The sequence below is a fragment of the Piliocolobus tephrosceles genome, chromosome X (genome assembly GCF_002776525.5).
Source record: "Piliocolobus tephrosceles isolate RC106 chromosome X, ASM277652v3, whole genome shotgun sequence".
NCBI classification, from domain to species: domain Eukaryota; kingdom Metazoa; phylum Chordata; class Mammalia; order Primates; family Cercopithecidae; genus Piliocolobus; species Piliocolobus tephrosceles.
In genome coordinates this window covers 75633646-75653408 of record NC_045455.1, presented here as the reverse complement: position 1 = coordinate 75653408, position 19763 = coordinate 75633646, and the positions used below count along the sequence as shown (strand labels likewise).

At 37.2% G+C, this 19763-nt stretch overlaps 1 protein-coding gene across 5 annotated transcripts in view; it reads right to left on the bottom strand.

Moving 5' to 3' along the window:
• Window positions 1-19763, bottom strand: part of ELF1 (E74 like ETS transcription factor 1) — a 114467-nt gene that overhangs the window by 28911 nt on the left and 65793 nt on the right. For 4 of the 5 annotated variants that reach the window (XM_023208892.1, XM_023208890.1, XM_023208893.1 and 1 more), the window contains one exon: window positions 19050-19349. In XM_023208892.1, coding sequence (XP_023064660.1) covers window positions 19050-19121 — 72 coding nt within the window. In that variant the 5' untranslated portion in view covers window positions 19122-19349. Of the gene's footprint in view, window positions 1-9272; window positions 9371-19049; window positions 19350-19763 lie in introns of those variants that run through there. The other variant, XM_023208894.1, reaches the window with a different exon arrangement.

Here is a 19763-nt window from a genome sequence, read left to right as displayed (position 1 = left end):
AGAAAGAAAGAAAGAAAGAAAGAAAGAAAGAAAGAAAGAAAGAAAGAAAGAAAGAAAGAAAAAAAGAAAGAAAGAAAGGGAAAGAGAGAGAAAATAGTCAGGTAAGAGGCTTGAATCTGTATATACAAAATACATTTAGGAAACACCTCTCAGGTGACTAGAAAGACTCTTACCACTCTACTACCATAAATAGAAAAAAATGCACACTCCTGAAACTCCAGCTGCTGATCTGGGCTCGTGATAAACTGCTTTGTAAACTGGATTGACTAGTAACTGGCTAAAGTATGAGTCATCAAAAACCTAAGAACTCTATAACCACACATTCTACAATTCATTCCAGAGAACTGGTTCCCTACCTTTTAAAGAAATAGTAAAATTTCAAATGCTGAATTTTCCTAGGTTTAGATTTTCAAAGCAAATAAAATATTGGGACTTATATTAGTTTGCTACGGCTGCCGCAACAAAGTATTACAAACTGGGTCCCTTAACAGAAATTTATTCTCTCACAGTTCTGGAGGCTAGAAGTCTGAAATCAAGGTGTTGGCAGGGCTGGTTCCTTTTGCAGACTGTGGGGGAAGGATCTGTTCCAGGCCTCTCTCTTTGACTTACAGATGGCTGGTCTTCATGTTTACATGGGTTCTGTGTCCAAATCCAACTCCACTCACCTCCTGACCTTTTAATTGAGACAGGATGGAGTGCAGTGGCGCAATCTCAGCTCACCATAACCTCTGCCTCCCAGGCTCAAGTGATCCTCCCACCTCAGCCTCCCAAGTAGCTGTGACTACAGGCATGTACCATCACACCTGGCTAATTTTTGGATCTTTTGTACAGATGGGGTTTCTCCACGTTCCCCAGGCTGGTCTCGAACTTCTGAGCTAAAGCGATCCACCCAACTTGGCCTCCTAAAGTGTTGGGATTACAGGTGTGAGCTACCGCACCCAGCCCAAATTTCCCCTTTTTATAAGGACACCAGGTAGTGGAGTAAGGGCTCCCCTCTACTGTAGTGTAACTTCTTACTAATTACATCTGCCATGACCCTATTTCCAATAACCAAATAAGGTTACACTCTGAGGTACTAGAGGTTAGAACTTCAATGCATGAATTGGCGTATAGGTGTGCACACGGACAATTCAACCAATAATAGAACTTAATTTAATTTAGTTTTAAGTCTATCATTTGATAATTTGTTCCCTCTGCCTGAAATAACTTCTATAAACTAGTCTTTTCATTGTTTCTAAACTGAGATTGGATATTACTCTTCAGGTTTCTTTGCTGAAGATCATCAAATCTTACCCACCTCAGTTTTTTCCACACCATTTCAAACAGACCCTTTCTCAAGATTTATTTAAAAGATGGGCTTCAGGAAGAAGATAGCAGATATTCATAAAATAGCCACACTCCTTAATAGTAAGCAATAAGATGTTACCTACTTTTAAGAAATGAAGGCGTTGGCTGGGCACAGTAGCTCACACCTGTAATCCCAGCACTTTGGGAGGCGGAGGCGGGTGGATCACCCGAGGTCAGGAGCTCGAGACCAGCCTGGCCAACATGGAGAAACCCCGTCGCTACTAAAAAATAAAAAAATTAGCTGGGTGTGGTGGTGTGCACTTATCCTAGCTACTCAGAAGCCTGAGGCATGAGAAGCTTGAACCTGGTAGGCAGAGGCCGCAATGAGCCAAGATTACGCCACTGGACTCCAGCCTGGGTGACTTGAGCAAGACTTCATCTCAAAACAAAATGAAATGAAGGTTTCAATGTTTCTTTGATGACTTAACAAAAACATTACATTCCACTTGAGTGGCTGCTACTTCAAAAAATGACGTTCCAAACACTTCTAAAAACTCTCATCATTTAAATAATTAGATTAAGCATCTTTTCTATCTTTTATTTGCATCACGAAATCAAATTAATTTCTACTGGTGCTTATCAATTTTCGCTGTACAGTGGGAAACATTTAAGAATATCAATATTTGACCTCGCATGGGATAAAATAAATCAGACTATCTGGGGGTGTGACCAGAGCCTGATATTAAAGCTCCCCAGGTGGGTCCAATTTGCATTCAGGCTTCAGGAGCACTGCTCTGAAGAATGACAACATTCAAAACTGCATTCCCTAAGTTGAGTTAGTTCTAATTATTCTTGCCAAGATCTGGGATATTAGTAATTCAAACAATTACATTTTTAAATTATTAGATCTTTTGCTATTCCCTTGCAGACTATTTTCCCCTTTGGTTTTTGAACAGAACCAAAATAAACCACAAACCAAGGGGACAGGAGAGGGAAGATCTTCTGGAATTAAAATCTATCAAAGATCAGAGTTCCCAAAGCTTCAACAGGTAGAAGCAAATTAAACTGCAGTGATAAAGTGATTTGCAATTGTTTCATAACTTTCTTGAACATCTTAACAGCTCCAAAGAGATTTCCCCTTTCTATTAATTATAGATAAATTTAGGATCTATGTTGAAAGTAAAATTTCAGCAAACATTTTTGCAGCAATAGTAAAATTCAAACCAAGTTTTAGCAGAAGAGAGTCACAGTTCCCCAAATTTCAACATTGTCCACGATATAGTTTCCACTTGTTGTGGTTGATCACGATGTGGCAATACCATCAAGTTAAAGAGAAGGAAAGGGACCAATGTAAGCAGGGCAATATATGACTCCCTAACTAGGCTTGCTTGTTTCATATACCACAATCCAATGTGGGTCCATGTCCTATGTGGATATATCAGAAACCATGAATCATTATTCCAACTTTATTAATAATTCTGTTCATCGGGTTTTTGGGTATCAAAAAGCACAAGAACTTTCATATAACTTGTTTACCAAGTTTCTCTAATAGCAGAACTCAATCTGGTATATGGTGATTGTGAAACATCCCATGAAAATTCTCTCTAAAATAGCTTAAAATGAAATACCTACAAAATATTTTCCCAAAACAAAAAGCAAGTTAAATTTAGTCTTTAGCATTTTTCCAAAGCAGACACTACTTTTTAAAGCCAGGTGCAAAATGAGCACACCTTCAAGCAGTTGATGCAATCAATATCTTTGCATCGAGGCAAGAAAACACCAAGAGGGGTCTGGTGCCTTATTGCTCCCATAGTCTTCAATAGCTCCCCTGACCCCAAAGCCTCTCCAATAAGCATACGAATTAAACACTGCACTTGCTATGAAAACACATCTTTGACACAAATTCCTGTGCCCAGACTTCGAATCAGACTGAGGCCCCAAAGCCTTATCCTATGAAGACACTGCTTTGAGGACTTCTGAATTATTCTCTTGAAATCACTTCCTTTTACATTTGATTTAAAAAAAACAAAAACCCAGCACCTCACTCCATTACAACACGACCTGGCAATACTTTACCATGCAGCAAATGCACTACATACACACATGGTGAACAGGGTGCAACAGTAAAAACGCAAGTTCTTATTTAAGGTAGGACTCCACCATGCCTGGGTATCTGAACTCGGGCTAGTTATCCAGCCTCTCTAAGCTTTACTTTCTACGTCTATCCAAAATAAGAATAATAATATATTCTAGAATTGTTGTAAGAATAACGTGTAATTAAATCACTTGTGATAATGCATGGCTTCTAGTAAGCAATAAATAAAATGTTTTGATGATTAAAGCCCTTCAACATTTGATACGGATAGAAATAAACACTCTCAAAAACTGACTTACTACAATCTCACATGGACAGGCATGGTTTTGTTTTTATTTTTTGAGACAGGGTCTTGCTGTGTTGCCTCGCTGGAGTGCAGTGGCGTGATCACAGCTCACTGCATCTGTGAACTCCCGGGCTCATGCAATCCTCCTGCCTCAGCCTCCCAAGTAGTTGGGACTATAGGCGTGTGCCACCATGTGTGGCTAATTTTTTTTTTTTTTTTAGAGAGGAGGTCTCTCTCTGTTGCCCAGGCTGGTCTCAAACTCTTAGGCTCAAGCAATCCTCTCCTGCCTCGGCCTTCCAAAGTACTGGGATTATAGGTGTGAGCCACCATGCCCGGCCCTTTTTGTTTACTATTTTTTGCTTTATTTATTATTTCTTTTGCTTTCTTTAACCTTTAAGCTTTGTTGGGATTTGATTTTGTTTTATTTTTAATGAGAATAGTCTTTTCAAAATATTGGTGAACAAACCTCAACCATCACACTTAGCAACAACATTTAGTTTCAACTAAAAGCAAACGTTGATACATACGTATGGTTCACTTTGTGAAATTCACAAACTGTATGCTTATTACTGATGTATATTTTTGTATTTATGCTACACTTCAATAAGAAGTTTAAAAAGCAGAGGTCCATCTGATAGGAGAAACAAAACTTCAAAACATCTTCAAAATACTATGATGGTATTCCTTCATTACCTCATATAAACCATGATAAAATTAAAGGAAATCTCTGCACACAGTACATATACATGGATAAACACACCCAAAAAATTAGGGTGACTGGTGAACAAAATGAAAAGTTGAAATCCTTTGAGCAAATCCCCATGGCACATTTTTAAGAATTATCTTTGGGAATAAATAATACAAAACATATTTATATTCCAAGAGTACAAAACATCATTGCTTCCTTTCCATATAGTGCCCCTCCCCAATGACTTCCATTATTACTAAATTCCAAAGTGTATTTTAAATGATTTCAGGAATTGATGTATTACACAAAACAAGCTAGGATTGTGCAATAGATCTCCAAGGCCCAGTACAAAGTTTTCTGTGAAGAATTCTTGATAGCCAAATTCTCCACATACTTTTAAAAAATCTGCCACTAAAACAGCTCCAAATATTTCTGTTGATTAACTCAAGTTCCCTGTAAACACTTTATATATATATATATATTTTTAAAGGCAGGGTCTTGCTCTGTTGCCCAGGCTGGAGAGCAGTGGCACAATCACAGCTCATTGCAGCCTTGACCTCTGGCGCTCAAGCAATCGTTCCACCTCAGCGACATGAATAGCTGGGACAACATGCATGTGCCACCACACCCAGCTAATTTTTGTGTTTTTTGTAGAGATGGGGTTTTGTCATGTTGCCCAGGCTGGTCTCAAACTCCTGGGCTTAAGCAATACATCCGCCTCAGCCTCCCAAAGTGCTGGGATTACAAACGTGAGCCACTGCACCCAGGATCCTATTCTTTATTATAAAATAAAAAGTAGTTTTAGCAACCAGGCAGAAAAGTCTATGTAGCTGTAGTACCCACTGCTCAACACATTGGTCTAAATTATAAGAACATCATAGTTTTTACTCACTACAGGTGTAGTACCTGAGTCTAGTTCTTAAAAGTGTAACACATAAATGTATTTGGGAAAAAGTAAAAAATCGCACAAATCCTAGATATAATCAGTGTAAAAGACAATTTACTTAACAGTCTTTCATATTCTCTTTTTCCTTTATGGTTCTTTTTCTCTCTTATACCTTAGCATAATGGTTAAGAGTTTGGGCTTTCTCAGGTCAGTCAATTTCAATACAAGTGGCACTTTACAGTTGTGTGTTTCTGGGTAACATGCATTCCTTCAACCTCTTTTGCAATTCCTCATTATACATATTTTCCTTACTTGTAAAATGGGGATAACAAGAGTTGTCACACCATACAGGCTTTTAAACATGAAAATACAAATTGCATATCATGTGCAGGGCCTGGCAAGGGTAAGAGACAATAAATGTTCATTAATTATTAAACAACATATCAATTCTTAGATTAGACCATTGTTTATATGTGTGTATGCACATTCTGCCAGGTTTTGGTATCAGTTTGTTATGTCAGTTTTGTAAAAATGAATTAGGAAACTCTCTCTGAACTCAAACTGTTTAAATGAGTTCATTAAATTTTTAAGACAGGGTCTCTGTCAGTGAGACTCCTGGCTAGAATGCAGTGGCACAATCATGGCTCACTGTAGCCTCTAGCTCCTAGGCTTGAGATCCTCCCACTTCTGCTTCCCAAGCAGCTGAGATCAGAGGTACAGGCTGCCGCACCATGCTAATTTTTAAATTCTTTTGTAGAGATAGAGTCTCACTATGTCGTCCGGGCTGGTAAAGTTAAAAATAACTCACCCACGAAACTATCTGGGCCTACTGGTTTTGTGTATGTGGGGATTATTCCCTGGCAATTTCCTCAGTTTCTTTCATTGTTACTAGCACATTTTCAAAGAAAAAAAATCTACATTATTACCATTCCAAAAACTTAAAATATTTCAATGCATGAGCTCAAATGATATATCAAATCCCTATACTGTTCTGCATTATCCCATCATCCCTTAAAATATAAACAAACAAATCAAGTATTGTCAAGATTAATGAGGAAATTAATGAATAGTTAAAAGACAAATTATCCTCCAGTTGGTACTCACAAAGAGTATTAGTAAATCAGAACTGGAATCTAGACTTATTTAGTAATTCAGCTAGGTTACTTTGAACAGTAATTACTCTGGATGCCTTTGTAACCCTGCCCTACAAATCTATCATAGGTGAAAGATTCTAATACAGGTCTCCTGGTTACTTAGTAATAAATTCAAGATAACATTATACTATAGAAAACGGGAAGAATAGGATCTCTATCATACAGTGACTTGTAAGGATCCAAGCGTATACTGAGAAGACTGTAAACTACAAAGAGCTGTACAAGATGTTAGGCAGTGTTATCTTTACATTGTATTCAAGACTAAGGCAAGTAATGTTTTCTTGGCAAAAAGGTTAACATCCAAAGATTAATATCCGTGTCAAGAAAACATACTTGTCTCTATTAGCTTCCTCATTTCCCAATGGCATTTGTTCTCCAATATCCTAATTTTTATGTATTACGTACCTGCTATAAATGTCACATAGATAAACATGTGGTTTAATTAAGGGGAAAAAAGAATTCAAGTGTCTGGTCACTGACATAGTCAAAGTGCTTTCAACTACAAAAACTCACTACAGCGCTGTGTAAAAAGTGTTCTCTAGGCTCTGTCTTTGGGAGTTCTTCAATATAATAAACTATAAAATAGAATACAATGGTACCCCTAATGTGGTGGTGATGGAAGCAGCTACTATGTTAAGATACCATATGGCTTTATCCACTTAATCCCCACAACAACACTAGGCTATATATTATTGACACTTACTAGTCAACCAGCCAGGAAAAGCTGAAATCTGAACCCAGGCAATCTGACTCCAGAGTCCACAAGTTTAACCACTACCAGTACAGGATCCTATAGATAAACTACTTAGAATTTATTACTAAGTCATAATGAAAGTCTCATCTCAATTAACACTTGGATAAAAAAATCTATATTACATATGGATTGATAGTTATCTTCTAAATGATCACTGTATTAGACCTACAACTGAAACAAGTTTGTTTTACTATTCTTTTTTTTTTTTTTTGAGACAGGGTCTCATTCTCTCACCCAGGCTACAGTGCAGTGGATCACAACTCACTGCAGCCCCCACCTCCCAGGCTCAAGTGATCTTCCCACCTTAGCCTCCTGAGTAGATGGGACCACAGGCAGGTAGGTACTACAACACCCCGCTATTTTTTTAAAAAATAGAAACAGGGTCCCCCTATGTTACTCAGGCTAGTCTCAAACTCCTGGGCTCAAGCGATCTTACCACCTGGGCTTCCCAAAGTGTTGTGATCACAGGTGTGAGCCACTGCGCCTGGCCAGTGTTCGAGTGTTTCTGAAAGAATCCTGGCTTCTCTCTTGCACAGCACCATCAAAAACATAAAGGTCTAAGTAAAATTGTCTTTCTCCAGAATTCCCCAAGATAATGTTTGAAATTCCATTGCAAATCCTTGTGGAGTTGTTTTTTAACGAAGTCTAATCCTAGTATAACTGTGTCATGACAATTGGCTTTCTTTAGTCTTTGCCTAGATTTTTCTTTTTGTAACTAGGATAAATTACTATTTGGCCATACATCTCAAAAAGTGTAAGAGTCAATGAGCATGATCTGTTTTCTTATTGGAATGTCCACTTTGAAAGCTTAACAGTATTGGTGGGTTGTTGTGTGTGGGTATATGTAAACGGAATCAGTTACGAGGTAAACAAACCGGTAGATTTTTTGGGGGGGGGGGTATAGTACATATTAACCATGTTTAAATGTTTACTTTACTTACAAACTAAGTAGATTAATAAACATCAGAGTAGTCACTACCAGATTGGTAAGTGTTTTAAACATGCACATTCCATATAACTCAAATAATTTACATAAAATCATAAAGGGGCAATTTCTGCTACAAAAAGACAGACTTTGACAAGAATCCTATACAGCATGTACACAGCAAAGAATAAAATGAGGCAAGGCATCCTTGAATATAGGCATTTTAGCTCCAACAGAGCCTGTCTCAGAATGGAAGATTCATTCTACCTGCTCATAGGTATGGGAGAAATCAGTGGTACTCCAAAACAACTGAACAACGCCAAGGCAAACTATGTCAAAACAAATGTTAAAGGCAAATGCTCCCTTACAGCATAAGTCTATCAGATTTTTAAAATCCTGAGTCACAAGTTTATTGGCTTATTCTAGAATCAAGCCAGACATTCTGGATTATCAAAGGAAAAATGTGACAACAGAACAAAACAATCTGAATGAATTTGTGTAACTGGAACGCAAGTCACAAAAATCACTTTCATCACTCACTTACCCATTTGGGTAATAGAGATTATCCAGTGTAAGACAAGAGCTATTAAAGCTTTTTCTTGATTTATCTCAGATCATTAACATGAGAACTGTTGGACCAACAGCAACTGCTACATTTATTACTTCCATGTGCCATGCTATAGGTAAATGCATTGCTCATAACCTTGGGAAGTAATTCTGTTATTTTTGGTGAAAGAAATAAAGCTCAGTGGTATTTAAAAACTTGTCCAAAGTCACACAGCTAGAGCCAGGTTCCCAAATTGATGGTTTTTTTTTTTTTTTTTTTTTTTAATGCCATATCACACAGACTCTTGACTGACAAACATCAGTTTTCATGATTAAATGTTATGTCAAAGTTGTAGGCAGTGGACTGAACACACACGAATCAATCACTGTTTAAAAAATCATCTCCCACCTAAGTCTTTAAATAATAAATTATTTCCGAATGTGTGCATTGAGGTAGGAAAGGGGAGGGAGGAAATTACAGATAGCTGGGCTTCCCAGTAGCTCCTTTCCAACAGCACAATGGAAGTTTGTTCTAAATGTTCTTGTTTTTATTTTGCATATGCCACAAAATAAAGTAGAATGGGGAAAACGCAGAAATCACGTAAAACCACAAAATATAACAAATCATTAAACTGTCACCTAAAAGATCACCTTTTAGGAGGGAAACTTCTTTCCTAACTTTAATCTTCGCATCATCCTGCTAATAAGTTTCCTGGTCTCATATCTTCAGTACTTTCTCTCAACATTACCTTAAGTGGGAACAGAGTAAATTGGTCAGCTTACAAAGGTTTACCAGTCAAAATATTATAATGTAGCACTTCTAATAACAATTCCTTAGCAATTTTCCAAAAGAAGAATTGCTCTAATATTGAGAATTTTGGTTACTATTTCTGAAACACACACACACAATTATTTTCATCAGTACTCTCTAAATATGTTGAAAATGACCCTCTTTTTTAAAAAAGGCCAGTAACACTGTTTATATAACTGCCTATCTTTTATGTGGCTATGTGTTCACTGAAATGGAAAGGAGACAAAAATTTTCAAGATCACATAGCAAAACTAAGACACATCAAAGGTGTCAGATGTTAGGGGGAATTTTTTTTTTAAGTTATATTTAGAAGCAACAGAGGTGCTAATTTCCTTTTTTTACCCAGCAAGGATATTCCAGGTGATTGAGTATTTTCTGGAAGAAGAAGTTGCCAACTCTATTTCCGACAAGAAACTGACCAAAACAAACCTCATTTTAAAAACTGTTCTTTGAAAACGTGTACAGAATGGATAAATAAAATGTGGTATATCCATATAAAATATTATTCAGTAATAAAAAGAATGGAGTAATGATACATGGCACAACACAGATGAACCTTAATAACAGGATGCCAAAGTAAAAGAAGCTGGTCGCAAGATAGCACATATTCTATGATTCCATTTACTATATGTAATTGCCCAAAATAGGCAAACATACAGTGACAGAAAGTAGATAAATAGTTCCCAGGGGCTAGGAAGAGTGGGGAAGAATAGGTCATGACTACTAACAGGTACAGATTTCCCTTTGAGGTGATAAACATGTCCTAAATTGATTATGGAGATAAACACACAATTCTGTATAAACTAAAGACCATTGATTTGCACACTTTAAGTAGATGGATTATATGGTATGTGAATTACATTGCAATAAAACTGTTTTTTTTAAAAAAGGTACATACACAGGTATGCCAGGCATAAGAACCATCTACCTGTAATTATACTAACAAATTAGCTAGAATTAATAACTTTTTTGCTAAAATCATAATTACAGACTATAATAATTCTTCCATATTTTAAACTACTTTTCAGCACTTACATGTTGCAGTGGCTAGCATTATTCAATTAGTGGTTAAAGGCACAGGCTGGGTTACAATTCCTAGCTTTATCACTTAGTAGCTATGAAATTACAGGTAAGTTGCTTCCCTTCTCTGAGCCTCACATGACTCTTTAGTAGTGAGAATTAGGAGCAACTACTTCTTAGGATTGTTAATTATGAAATAGGATAATCCCTGTAAAGCACAGTGCATGGGGCAAGATGCTCACTAAACACTAGATACTAAAATTCACCACTGAAAGTTTCTGGAGCCCATCTAGTCCATGTTCTACCCTATACAATGATCTCATCTTACTCATTTCAGGACGTTATCCCTGGGCCTCTGTGGGATGGCTAGGGGGCCGTTAAAGGAAGATTTTGCAAAAAAGAGTAATGAGTTCCTACTCTCCACACTGACTCCTCTTTCGTAACAATTATCAGCTTCCTTGCTGCCAAGAATGGGCAAAGAGATAAGCCAAATGTTAGACCACAGGCAGGGTTGTCCCTTCACTTAACCTGAAGAGGGCCTCAGCCCTTACGCAAAGTCAGATATCCCCCAGAAGACAGTCAGGCTTGTACCTGGGGGCTCTAAGGCATAACTCCTTTGATAAAGACTTTTCCAAGTATACTGAAAAGAAATAAGCAACCTTTGTTAGTTTCACAAATGGCCAAGCTTTTAGTGGATTTCTTAAGTTTGATATGACAAGATTTAAAAAGAAGGCAACCAAAGCAGATAGAATCTGGAATTTTAGGTAAATAACAGAGGATGCACTGAGTCCATGCACAAATTAGTAGCAACATTCCAGCTTCCTGCCCTTCACATCACTGGTGCTGAGTAAGTTACACATTAAACACTATCAACTCATTCCTTCTGCCTTACTTTATGAGGTACACCTAATCTCTGACCTCACAGAATCTTGCAATTTCAGTTGAAAAAATTATTCTCTTACATACAGGAAATAGTATATAAGGAAAAAGGAAAGCTCTATATGAATGCTAGTTTCTCTGATTTTTCTTTTTTGGAAAAACAATTTTAATATACAACAGAGTAGAAGGAAAAACAAAAGCATCCACATGCCCACAACCAGATTTAATAAATGTGAACAACTGTCATTTAACGCATTTTATTTATTTACAATTTCAATGACAATCTTTAAAAGTTACTTGAAGTGTTTTTCACTAAATGTACAACAGAACAGTTCCAAATACTTCAGAAAAAAGATTCCATGAACATCTGTTTCTGGTCTTAGAACTGTAGTGACACGGCTACATTGTCCCTGCACCAAAAGAGAATGTGGACAATAGGTCCCGGGAAAATGTATTCTGCAGTCAAGAGAGCTGTGGGCAAAGCATCACCCTCTCAACATCCAGAGATCTTCTGATATGATCAGGACCATAACCATAACTGAACACATATACATCCCAGATCATCTAGCAACAGGTAAGTTTTATCTATTTTACAGAAGAGATCACTTATTCAACAGATTTTTTTTCTGAGACAGAGTCTCGCTCTGTCACCCAGGCTGGAGTGCAGTGGAGCGATCTCGGCTCACTGCAAGCTCCGCCTCCCAGGTTCACGCCATTCTCCTGCCTCAGCCTCCCCAGTAGCTGGGACTACAGGCGCCGGCCACCTCGCCCAGCTAGTTTTTTGTATTTTTTAGTAGAGACGGGGTTTCACTGTGTTAGCCAGGATGGTCTCGATCTCCTGACCTCGTGATCCACCCATCTCGGCCTCCCAAAATGCTGGGATTACAGGCTTGAGCCATCGCGCCCGGCCACCCGGCTAATTTTTTGTATTTTTTAGTAGAGACGGAGTTTCACCGTGTTAGCCAGGATGGTCTCGATCTCCTTACCTCGTGATCCGCCCGCCTCGGCCTCCCAAAGTGCTGGGATTATAGGCGTGAGCCACGGCGCCCGGCTATTCAACAGATTTTAAAAATGAAAAAAAAAAAAAAAATCTTTAAGAGGACTCAATGATATTAAAGGCTTTGGTAATATTAAGGGGAAAAAAGACAATCTCTTACTTCAAATAATTTAGTACTTATTTGAAAATATTAGTAAAGTGTATATGAAAATTTAACATGGCAAACGTGAGGCTGATAATAAGCAACACAGAAATAACAGGATAAAGTTGTTAATTCTTTTTTTTTTTTTTTTTTTGAGGTGGAGTCTTGCTCTGTCACCCAGGCTGGAGTGCTATGGCGCGATCTCGGCTCACTGCAAGCTCTGCCTCCCTGGTTCACCCCATTCTCCTGCCTCACCCTCCCAAGTAGCTGGGACTACAGGTGCCCGCCACCACACCGGGCTAATTTTTTGTATTTTTAGTAGAGATGGGGTTTCACCGTGTTAGCCAGGATGGTCTTGATCTCCTGACCTCGTGATCAGCCCACCTCTGCCTCCCAAAGTGCTGGGATTACAAGCGTGAGCCACCGCGCCCGGCCAAGTTGTTAATTCTTGAAGGAATTATTTTAGGATGAGTTCCTGGACAAAGTATGTTTTGTTCTAAAATCTTTAAAGATTATTAGACTTCAATATGCAACAGGTATGAATGTGGGAGATCATTTCTGAGCAAACAGTGGGGAAGCAGGAAAGCACTCTGGAAAATTACATAGTGTGAAACAGGCACACTGTGAAAAGCTTCTAACCGTAAGTTAAGATGTTTGGACTGATAATGAAGTCAAGATAATCTGTTAAAAGTTTTGGTACACTCTGCTGCTCTAGAACACCTCCTCTTTTTTTTTTTCTTTTTTTTTTTTTTTTTACATTTTTAACCTAGAATTTTTTTTTTTTTTTTTTAATTATACTTTAAGTTCTAGGGTACATGTGCATAACGTGCAGGTTTGTTACATATGTATACATGTGCCATGTTGCTGTGCTGCACCCATCAACTCGTCAGCACCCATCAATTCATCATTTGTATCAGGTATGGGGAGAACACCTCCTCTTATTCATCTGTCAGATAAACTAGATCCTCCTTTGAGATCCAGTTCAACTTCCATGGTGAAGCATTCCCAAAGTTGCAGTGCAGTCAATGATCCATTCTCAGTATCCAGAGCACTTTACATTTACCTCTGTTACACTGAATAGTGCTTCCCAAACACTGCATGAAAAAAAAATCACTGGGCAGCTTGTATAAAAGACAGCAAGGAAGTGTTCTTCTTTTTTTTTTTTTTTTGAGACGGAGTTTCACTCTTGCTGCCCAGGCTGGAGTGCAATGGCGCGGCCTCAGCTCATCTCCCGGGTTCAAGCAATTCTCCTGCCTCAGCCTCCGAGTAGCTGGGATTACAGGCATGCGCCACCACACCCAGCTAACTTTGTATTTTTAGTAGAAATGGGGCTTCTCCATGTTGGTCAGGCTGGTCTCAAAACTCCCGCCCTCATGTGATCCACACACCTCGGCCTCCCAAAATGCTGGGATTACAGGCCTGAGCCACCACGCCGGCCCAGCACTGTTACTCTTTAACCTCCAGGAATTAGCAGTCAGAGGAAGCCAATTTACACCCTAGAGAGGAAAGTGCTGAGACTACCTTCTTATATTGTGATGAGAGTCTATAAAAATTTATTGTTCCACATGTTCACCTTTTCTATGTCACCAAAATTCTCTCTAGTGACTGAAGTCTATTAAACATAAATATGATTTGCCAGAAATTCTACTTTTAAAACCAACAACTGAAAAAAACATACAGTTTTTTTTTTCATATAATACATCAAAATTATAAAAAGCATTGAACTACCTACCGGCTGTTCTTCATTAAATTAACTCCTGGAACATTTAAGTAAATAGTTCTCCTTCTCTTTAGAAACTTGTATCCACAGACTTCGGCTTGCTTTTTATTCTCATACATTGACCATGCTAACACACTTGTTAAGATCAAACCAAAGCACCACTGCATAAAAGGATATTGCACTCAATACTGATGGGGTTGCTCTCCCACAGAAGTGCCTCATTCTCAGCTACAAATATTCCCAGTTTAGAACAGACAGCAAGAACAGTTTTAAACTGTCAGCATCAACAGCATTGACATTTCCTTTCCAACACCCCCGCCATGACCCCTGCCATCTCCACTCAAGAGTGCCAAGCAATTCTGAAAAATAGGAACTGAATAAGGGAAGATGATCAAAATGCTGGCAACCATATTAATAGTATCAGTTTCTTTAGACTAATATATTTATAACCTAGACCATAACTGAAAATGAAAAATATATTCTAATCTGATGCCTTCAGTGATTTTATAAACAGTCAAAACTTTGGAATACATTCTTTTAAAAGTCATAAATACTTTTTAACTTTACAAAGTTAAAATCCCAACAGGGTTTTGATGTACTTTACAAGCTAACTGCAAAATTCATTCAAAATCCTATTCTAATTTTGGGGAAGGAGGATATCCTATCGGATATCAAATCTATAAAATGATTCTAATGAAAACAACGTGATATTGGCACAATACAAAAACAGTTCAATGAAGGAGAATACACTAGGAAGTTCAAAACTGAAGCCTGTACATATGGTAATTTAGTATTAACAAAGGTGGCAGTTTAAGTGTGAAAAACATAAAACATTCAATAAATGGCGAAGGGCTAACACCACCATTTGTGGGAATGGGGGGGGGAATCTTCAAATCATGAATACCTCACATCATACAAAAATAAACTGCAGAGGGACTGAGGAGCTAAGCATTTGAAAGATACTAGAAGAAAATGTAGGCCGGACACAGTGGCTCACGCTTGAAATCCCAGCACTTTGGGAGGCCGAGGCAGGCAGATCCCAAGGTCAAGAGATGGAGACCATCCTGGCCAGCATGGTGAAAGCCCGTCTTTACTAAAAATGCAAAAATTAGCTGGGTGTGGTGGTACATGCCTGCAGTCCCAGCTACTTGGGAGGCTGAGGCAGGAGAATCCCTTGAACCTGGGAGGCGGAGGTTGCAGTGAGCGGAGATCATGCCATGGCACTCCAGCCTGGGTGACAAGGTGAGATTCCGTCTCAAAAAAAAAAAGAAAAAAGAAAATGTAAAGAGAGTATATACTAATTTTAGGAGTGATAGGAGTGAAGAAAACTTTCCTAAGCAGAAGGCAAGAAAAATCCCCAAAACTAATATTATTAGTTTGTAATACTGATATATTTTGTTAAAAATATTTAAAATTTCTATAGAGCACAAGGTATCACATTGTTAAAAGACAATACTAGACTGGGAGAAAATATCAATGATTCTAATGTAATAACCATAATATTTAAAGGATTTCCACTGGGCAAAAGGATATATTAATAAGTAAATCAAAGAAAACTCTAGATGACAATAAACAAAATTTACAAATAATAAACCACCTCACCACTAGTAGTCAAGAAAATGCAAATTAAAATAGTAAAATGTCATTTCCACCCTAAAGACTGGGCAAAAAAAAAAAAAAAAAAGGACTTCTGTTGATAATGGTTTGGGAAATACCCTATTAGCAGCAGTAGAAACTAACACAGCCCCTCTTCCCTCCCTCGCCCAACTTTTATTCTAGATTCAGGGGGTATATGTGCAGTTTGTTACACAGGTATACTGCTTGTTGCATGGGTGAGGTTGAGATTTGAGGTATGATTGATCCCATCACCCAGGCAGTGAGCATGCACCCAATAGTTAGCTTTTCAACCCTTGCCCGATTCCCTCCTTCCCCCATCTAGTAGTCCCCAGTGTCTACTGTTTCCATCTTTATGTCCATGTTAGGGGCCTTTTAAAAAAATTATTTGTATTTATGTTTTTAGTAAGCTCAGTAATTGTTTTTAATAACCCTACAGATATAATCACGTAAGTGTACAAAGATAGACTACACACACACAGACACACACACACATAATGACAAAATTATAGTGCTCAGTAAATACGAGCTATGAGCCAGACATAGTTCTAAGAGCTTTAGAAACATCAACTCATTTAATTCTCACAGCAATCCTATAATTTAGGTTCTATTATTTTCATCCCCATTTTGCAGATGAGGAAACCAAGGCACAGAAAGGTTGAGTAACTTGCCCAAAGTCACAGACATAGTAACCAGCAGAGCCAGGGTTCAACCCAGGCATTTCAACTTCAGTACCTGAGCTCTTAACTACCGCTACTACTAGGTAGATCTACTGCCTTCCAAACAAGGATGTTCATTGCAATATCGTACATCATAGCAAAATACTGGTAGCAGCCATGATCAGGAACTGTAAAATAAATAATGGGCTGCTCATGATGTAAAATAGTAAATGATGTAGAATCAACATATACACAAATATTTATAATATATTAAGTGAAAACAAATGAGACACAAAGATTTAGCATGACTTCATTTGTGTCTTAAAAGCAACCTCTGTATGCAGTTTTGTATATATATATGTTCATTTGTTCAGACATTTTTCTAAAAAATTACACACAAAATATTAATACTTAATACTAGTTTCTTCTGGGAAGGAGAACAAAATTAGGAGTAAGGGTGAAGAGAGATTTTTCACTAGTTATTTTATGTATCTTTGTATTAGATGACTTCTTTTATTAATATAAATGGCATGTTATTGCTTTTCTATTAAAAACAAATTAAGCTAATAAGCAAACAGCGAGGTAGAGCCCCAGGTTAGATAAGACGTTAATATCACCAACAGCACTGGATCTACCCTCCTGCAAAGCAGTTAAATTTGCTATGCTGATGGCCACAGACTGAAGACGCCAAAACTCACGAAGAGTTTTAAACATTTTGATGCTGATTATAACACAGTAAGATTGTCACACATTATTGCAAGAATATATAAAATATCATTAGTAAGAATCAAACTGGCTGAGTTCAAATTGCAGCTCTACTACTTACTGGCTGTATGATTCCAGGAAAGTGACTTAACCTCTTCATATCTCAATTTTCTCATTATAAAATGGGGATTCGTATTTACCTTATATGGTTAATACTTATAAAATGATACCTGCACATAGATTCATTTTGTTAAACAAAAATAAATAACTTAAGAAAATACATATATGTACATGCTGATGTTAACCTAACAGTACCATCTCCCCTTCCAAAAACATAAATAACCTTTGCAAAACAAACTAAGTGTATCACACACAGTAAGTGTGTAAGTGTTGTTTTGCAAAACATTATTTTAGGCTATGCAGACACATATGTGAATATGGTACCATAATGTAAAATTCACTTCTCATGTTCCAAAGAGTATCAAATCCACTATAACTAGAGCATAGTAGTGAGTAGCTTAGGGCTTTGTCCTCTGTTGCTACATCCCAAGATCAAACCTCACCACATCAAGCCTGGCATCTATCACAGCATCTTTCATTTAAGAGGGCTGCAGAGTAAACACAGAGTTTCAAACCTTAATATGTGCACAAACATCCTGTCTTAAACCAAATTCAAAACACCTTTCTTCCTAAAATATCTTTTCTGTTGTCTCTAGATTAAATCCATATCATCATTAATATATTTTTAGTCAAGACCAAGCAATCATCTCCCCGAACCTTTTTTCCTCCCTAGCCAAAGCTCACCCTGATGTTAAGGCAACTTAATCCAAATCCTCACCTTTTGTAGGTTTATTTATAAACTTTTTGTTCTGTCACTTCAATGGACAACACAGCTAAAAAAATTTTTAATTTTATAAAAATCATTAAATTCACTCTGCCAAAAGTAAGAATTTTATTATTTGCAGTAACTATGTTTCCAGAATAAAGGCATTATATATTATTATTGGCCTATTAAAATTAGGTGTTTAGTATTAGGCTTATTTCAGTAATAAATCAACTTTAGGCTGGTTCTCAAAATATTTTTCCTAGTACCCTGCCTGAATCTCTCCAACATGTACACTAATTCTCCCATATCATATCTTACATTCCCTATATAACTTGTTTAAAATGAAGTTAACTGTAAAGTCCCAATAAACTCTAGCCTCGTTGCAGTTCTTTTGTGTGTGTGTGTGTTGTGGGGAGAGGGGAAGGAGACTAAAATTAATCTTAGATCCTTTACTCAGTATCTCCTAAGATCTTTTTTATATACTGAAAACAGTAATTTGCACATCTTATATAAATTCACTGAAAGACAATTCAGAAATTCTTCAGTTCAATTCCCTCATTCTGCAGATGATGAAATCTAGATCTAGAGAAGTTAAGTAACTTCCTCAGAGTCACATGCTTTGGACTGAAATGATGTATGATTATGGACCGCTAACGTTGTCTCATCTACTTGAAGAAGTAGCCCACGATTACAAACATTAATTAAACACATGCATTAAAAGGTAGTATATTCTCTGCAACTTTTCAAAGTACTTAAAAATAATTACTTAAGGCATTTAGTGTTAAGTAATTTTACACTAAATTTTACATTTTACAGAAAAACAAACTAAACCCAAAGTTTTACTTCCTTGTTACCATATCAAAGCTAAGGATAAGATTTATTCTTAATGAATTAACTGGTGCTTAAAACACAGTATCGTATTTCCTCCAAATATTTCATTTATAAATTTTCACTTTTAATAGTTTCTCATTGTCTTTTAAGGGAAATAATTTTCTGATATGAATAGAAAAATCATGATAAAATCATTAAAATGAAATTTTCTCTGGATCTCATACCTGTCGTTCATCCTCCATGACGTTACTAGCAAATTCAAATACTAGGTCGTTCTGTTGGACAACAGCGGCCATAATAAAGCATTCCCCTTAGATCCACATGAGAAAAATTCCAAACAGATTCACGTATCAGGCAGCAAAATCCAGTGACTGATTTGGGTAAAAAACCCTCAGCTCTGTCTGTGGAGTTACTGTACACCCAAGTTTTCTTCAGGGAAGGTGCTTCAATTTTCCTGGTTCATTGATATTCTAGTCAAATTGAGACAATTTTCCTGAAATTTTTCTTCTCTCAAGCTTCTTGGCCTAAAAAACAGAAACGTAGATTAGTTATGAAAAAGCAATCAGCCACTCAGGATATAATAACTGATAGAGAGGGTGGTATCGCCAAAGCAATTTTTTCTTTATTAACGTTTTTAAATAAAATTGACATGACTAATGAACATACGCTCTTTTTAAAAAGTTACATATTTTCTTTGAAGAGTTTGCTCCTGCTAAGATCATCTCTCACTACTGAAAATTATGCCTCTCTCCCCCACTCTACAGTTAAACTACTGTTAAAGTACTCAATATTAAAAAAAAACAAAAGGTCAAAAACTCCAGCAATAATGAGGGTTGTAATCGCAATCAAGGATATATGAACAATTTCCTTCTTTTCACCAACTCAGCAAAGCACACACACAGAAACTGCTACCCCATGAGTAATTTCATAACATATAT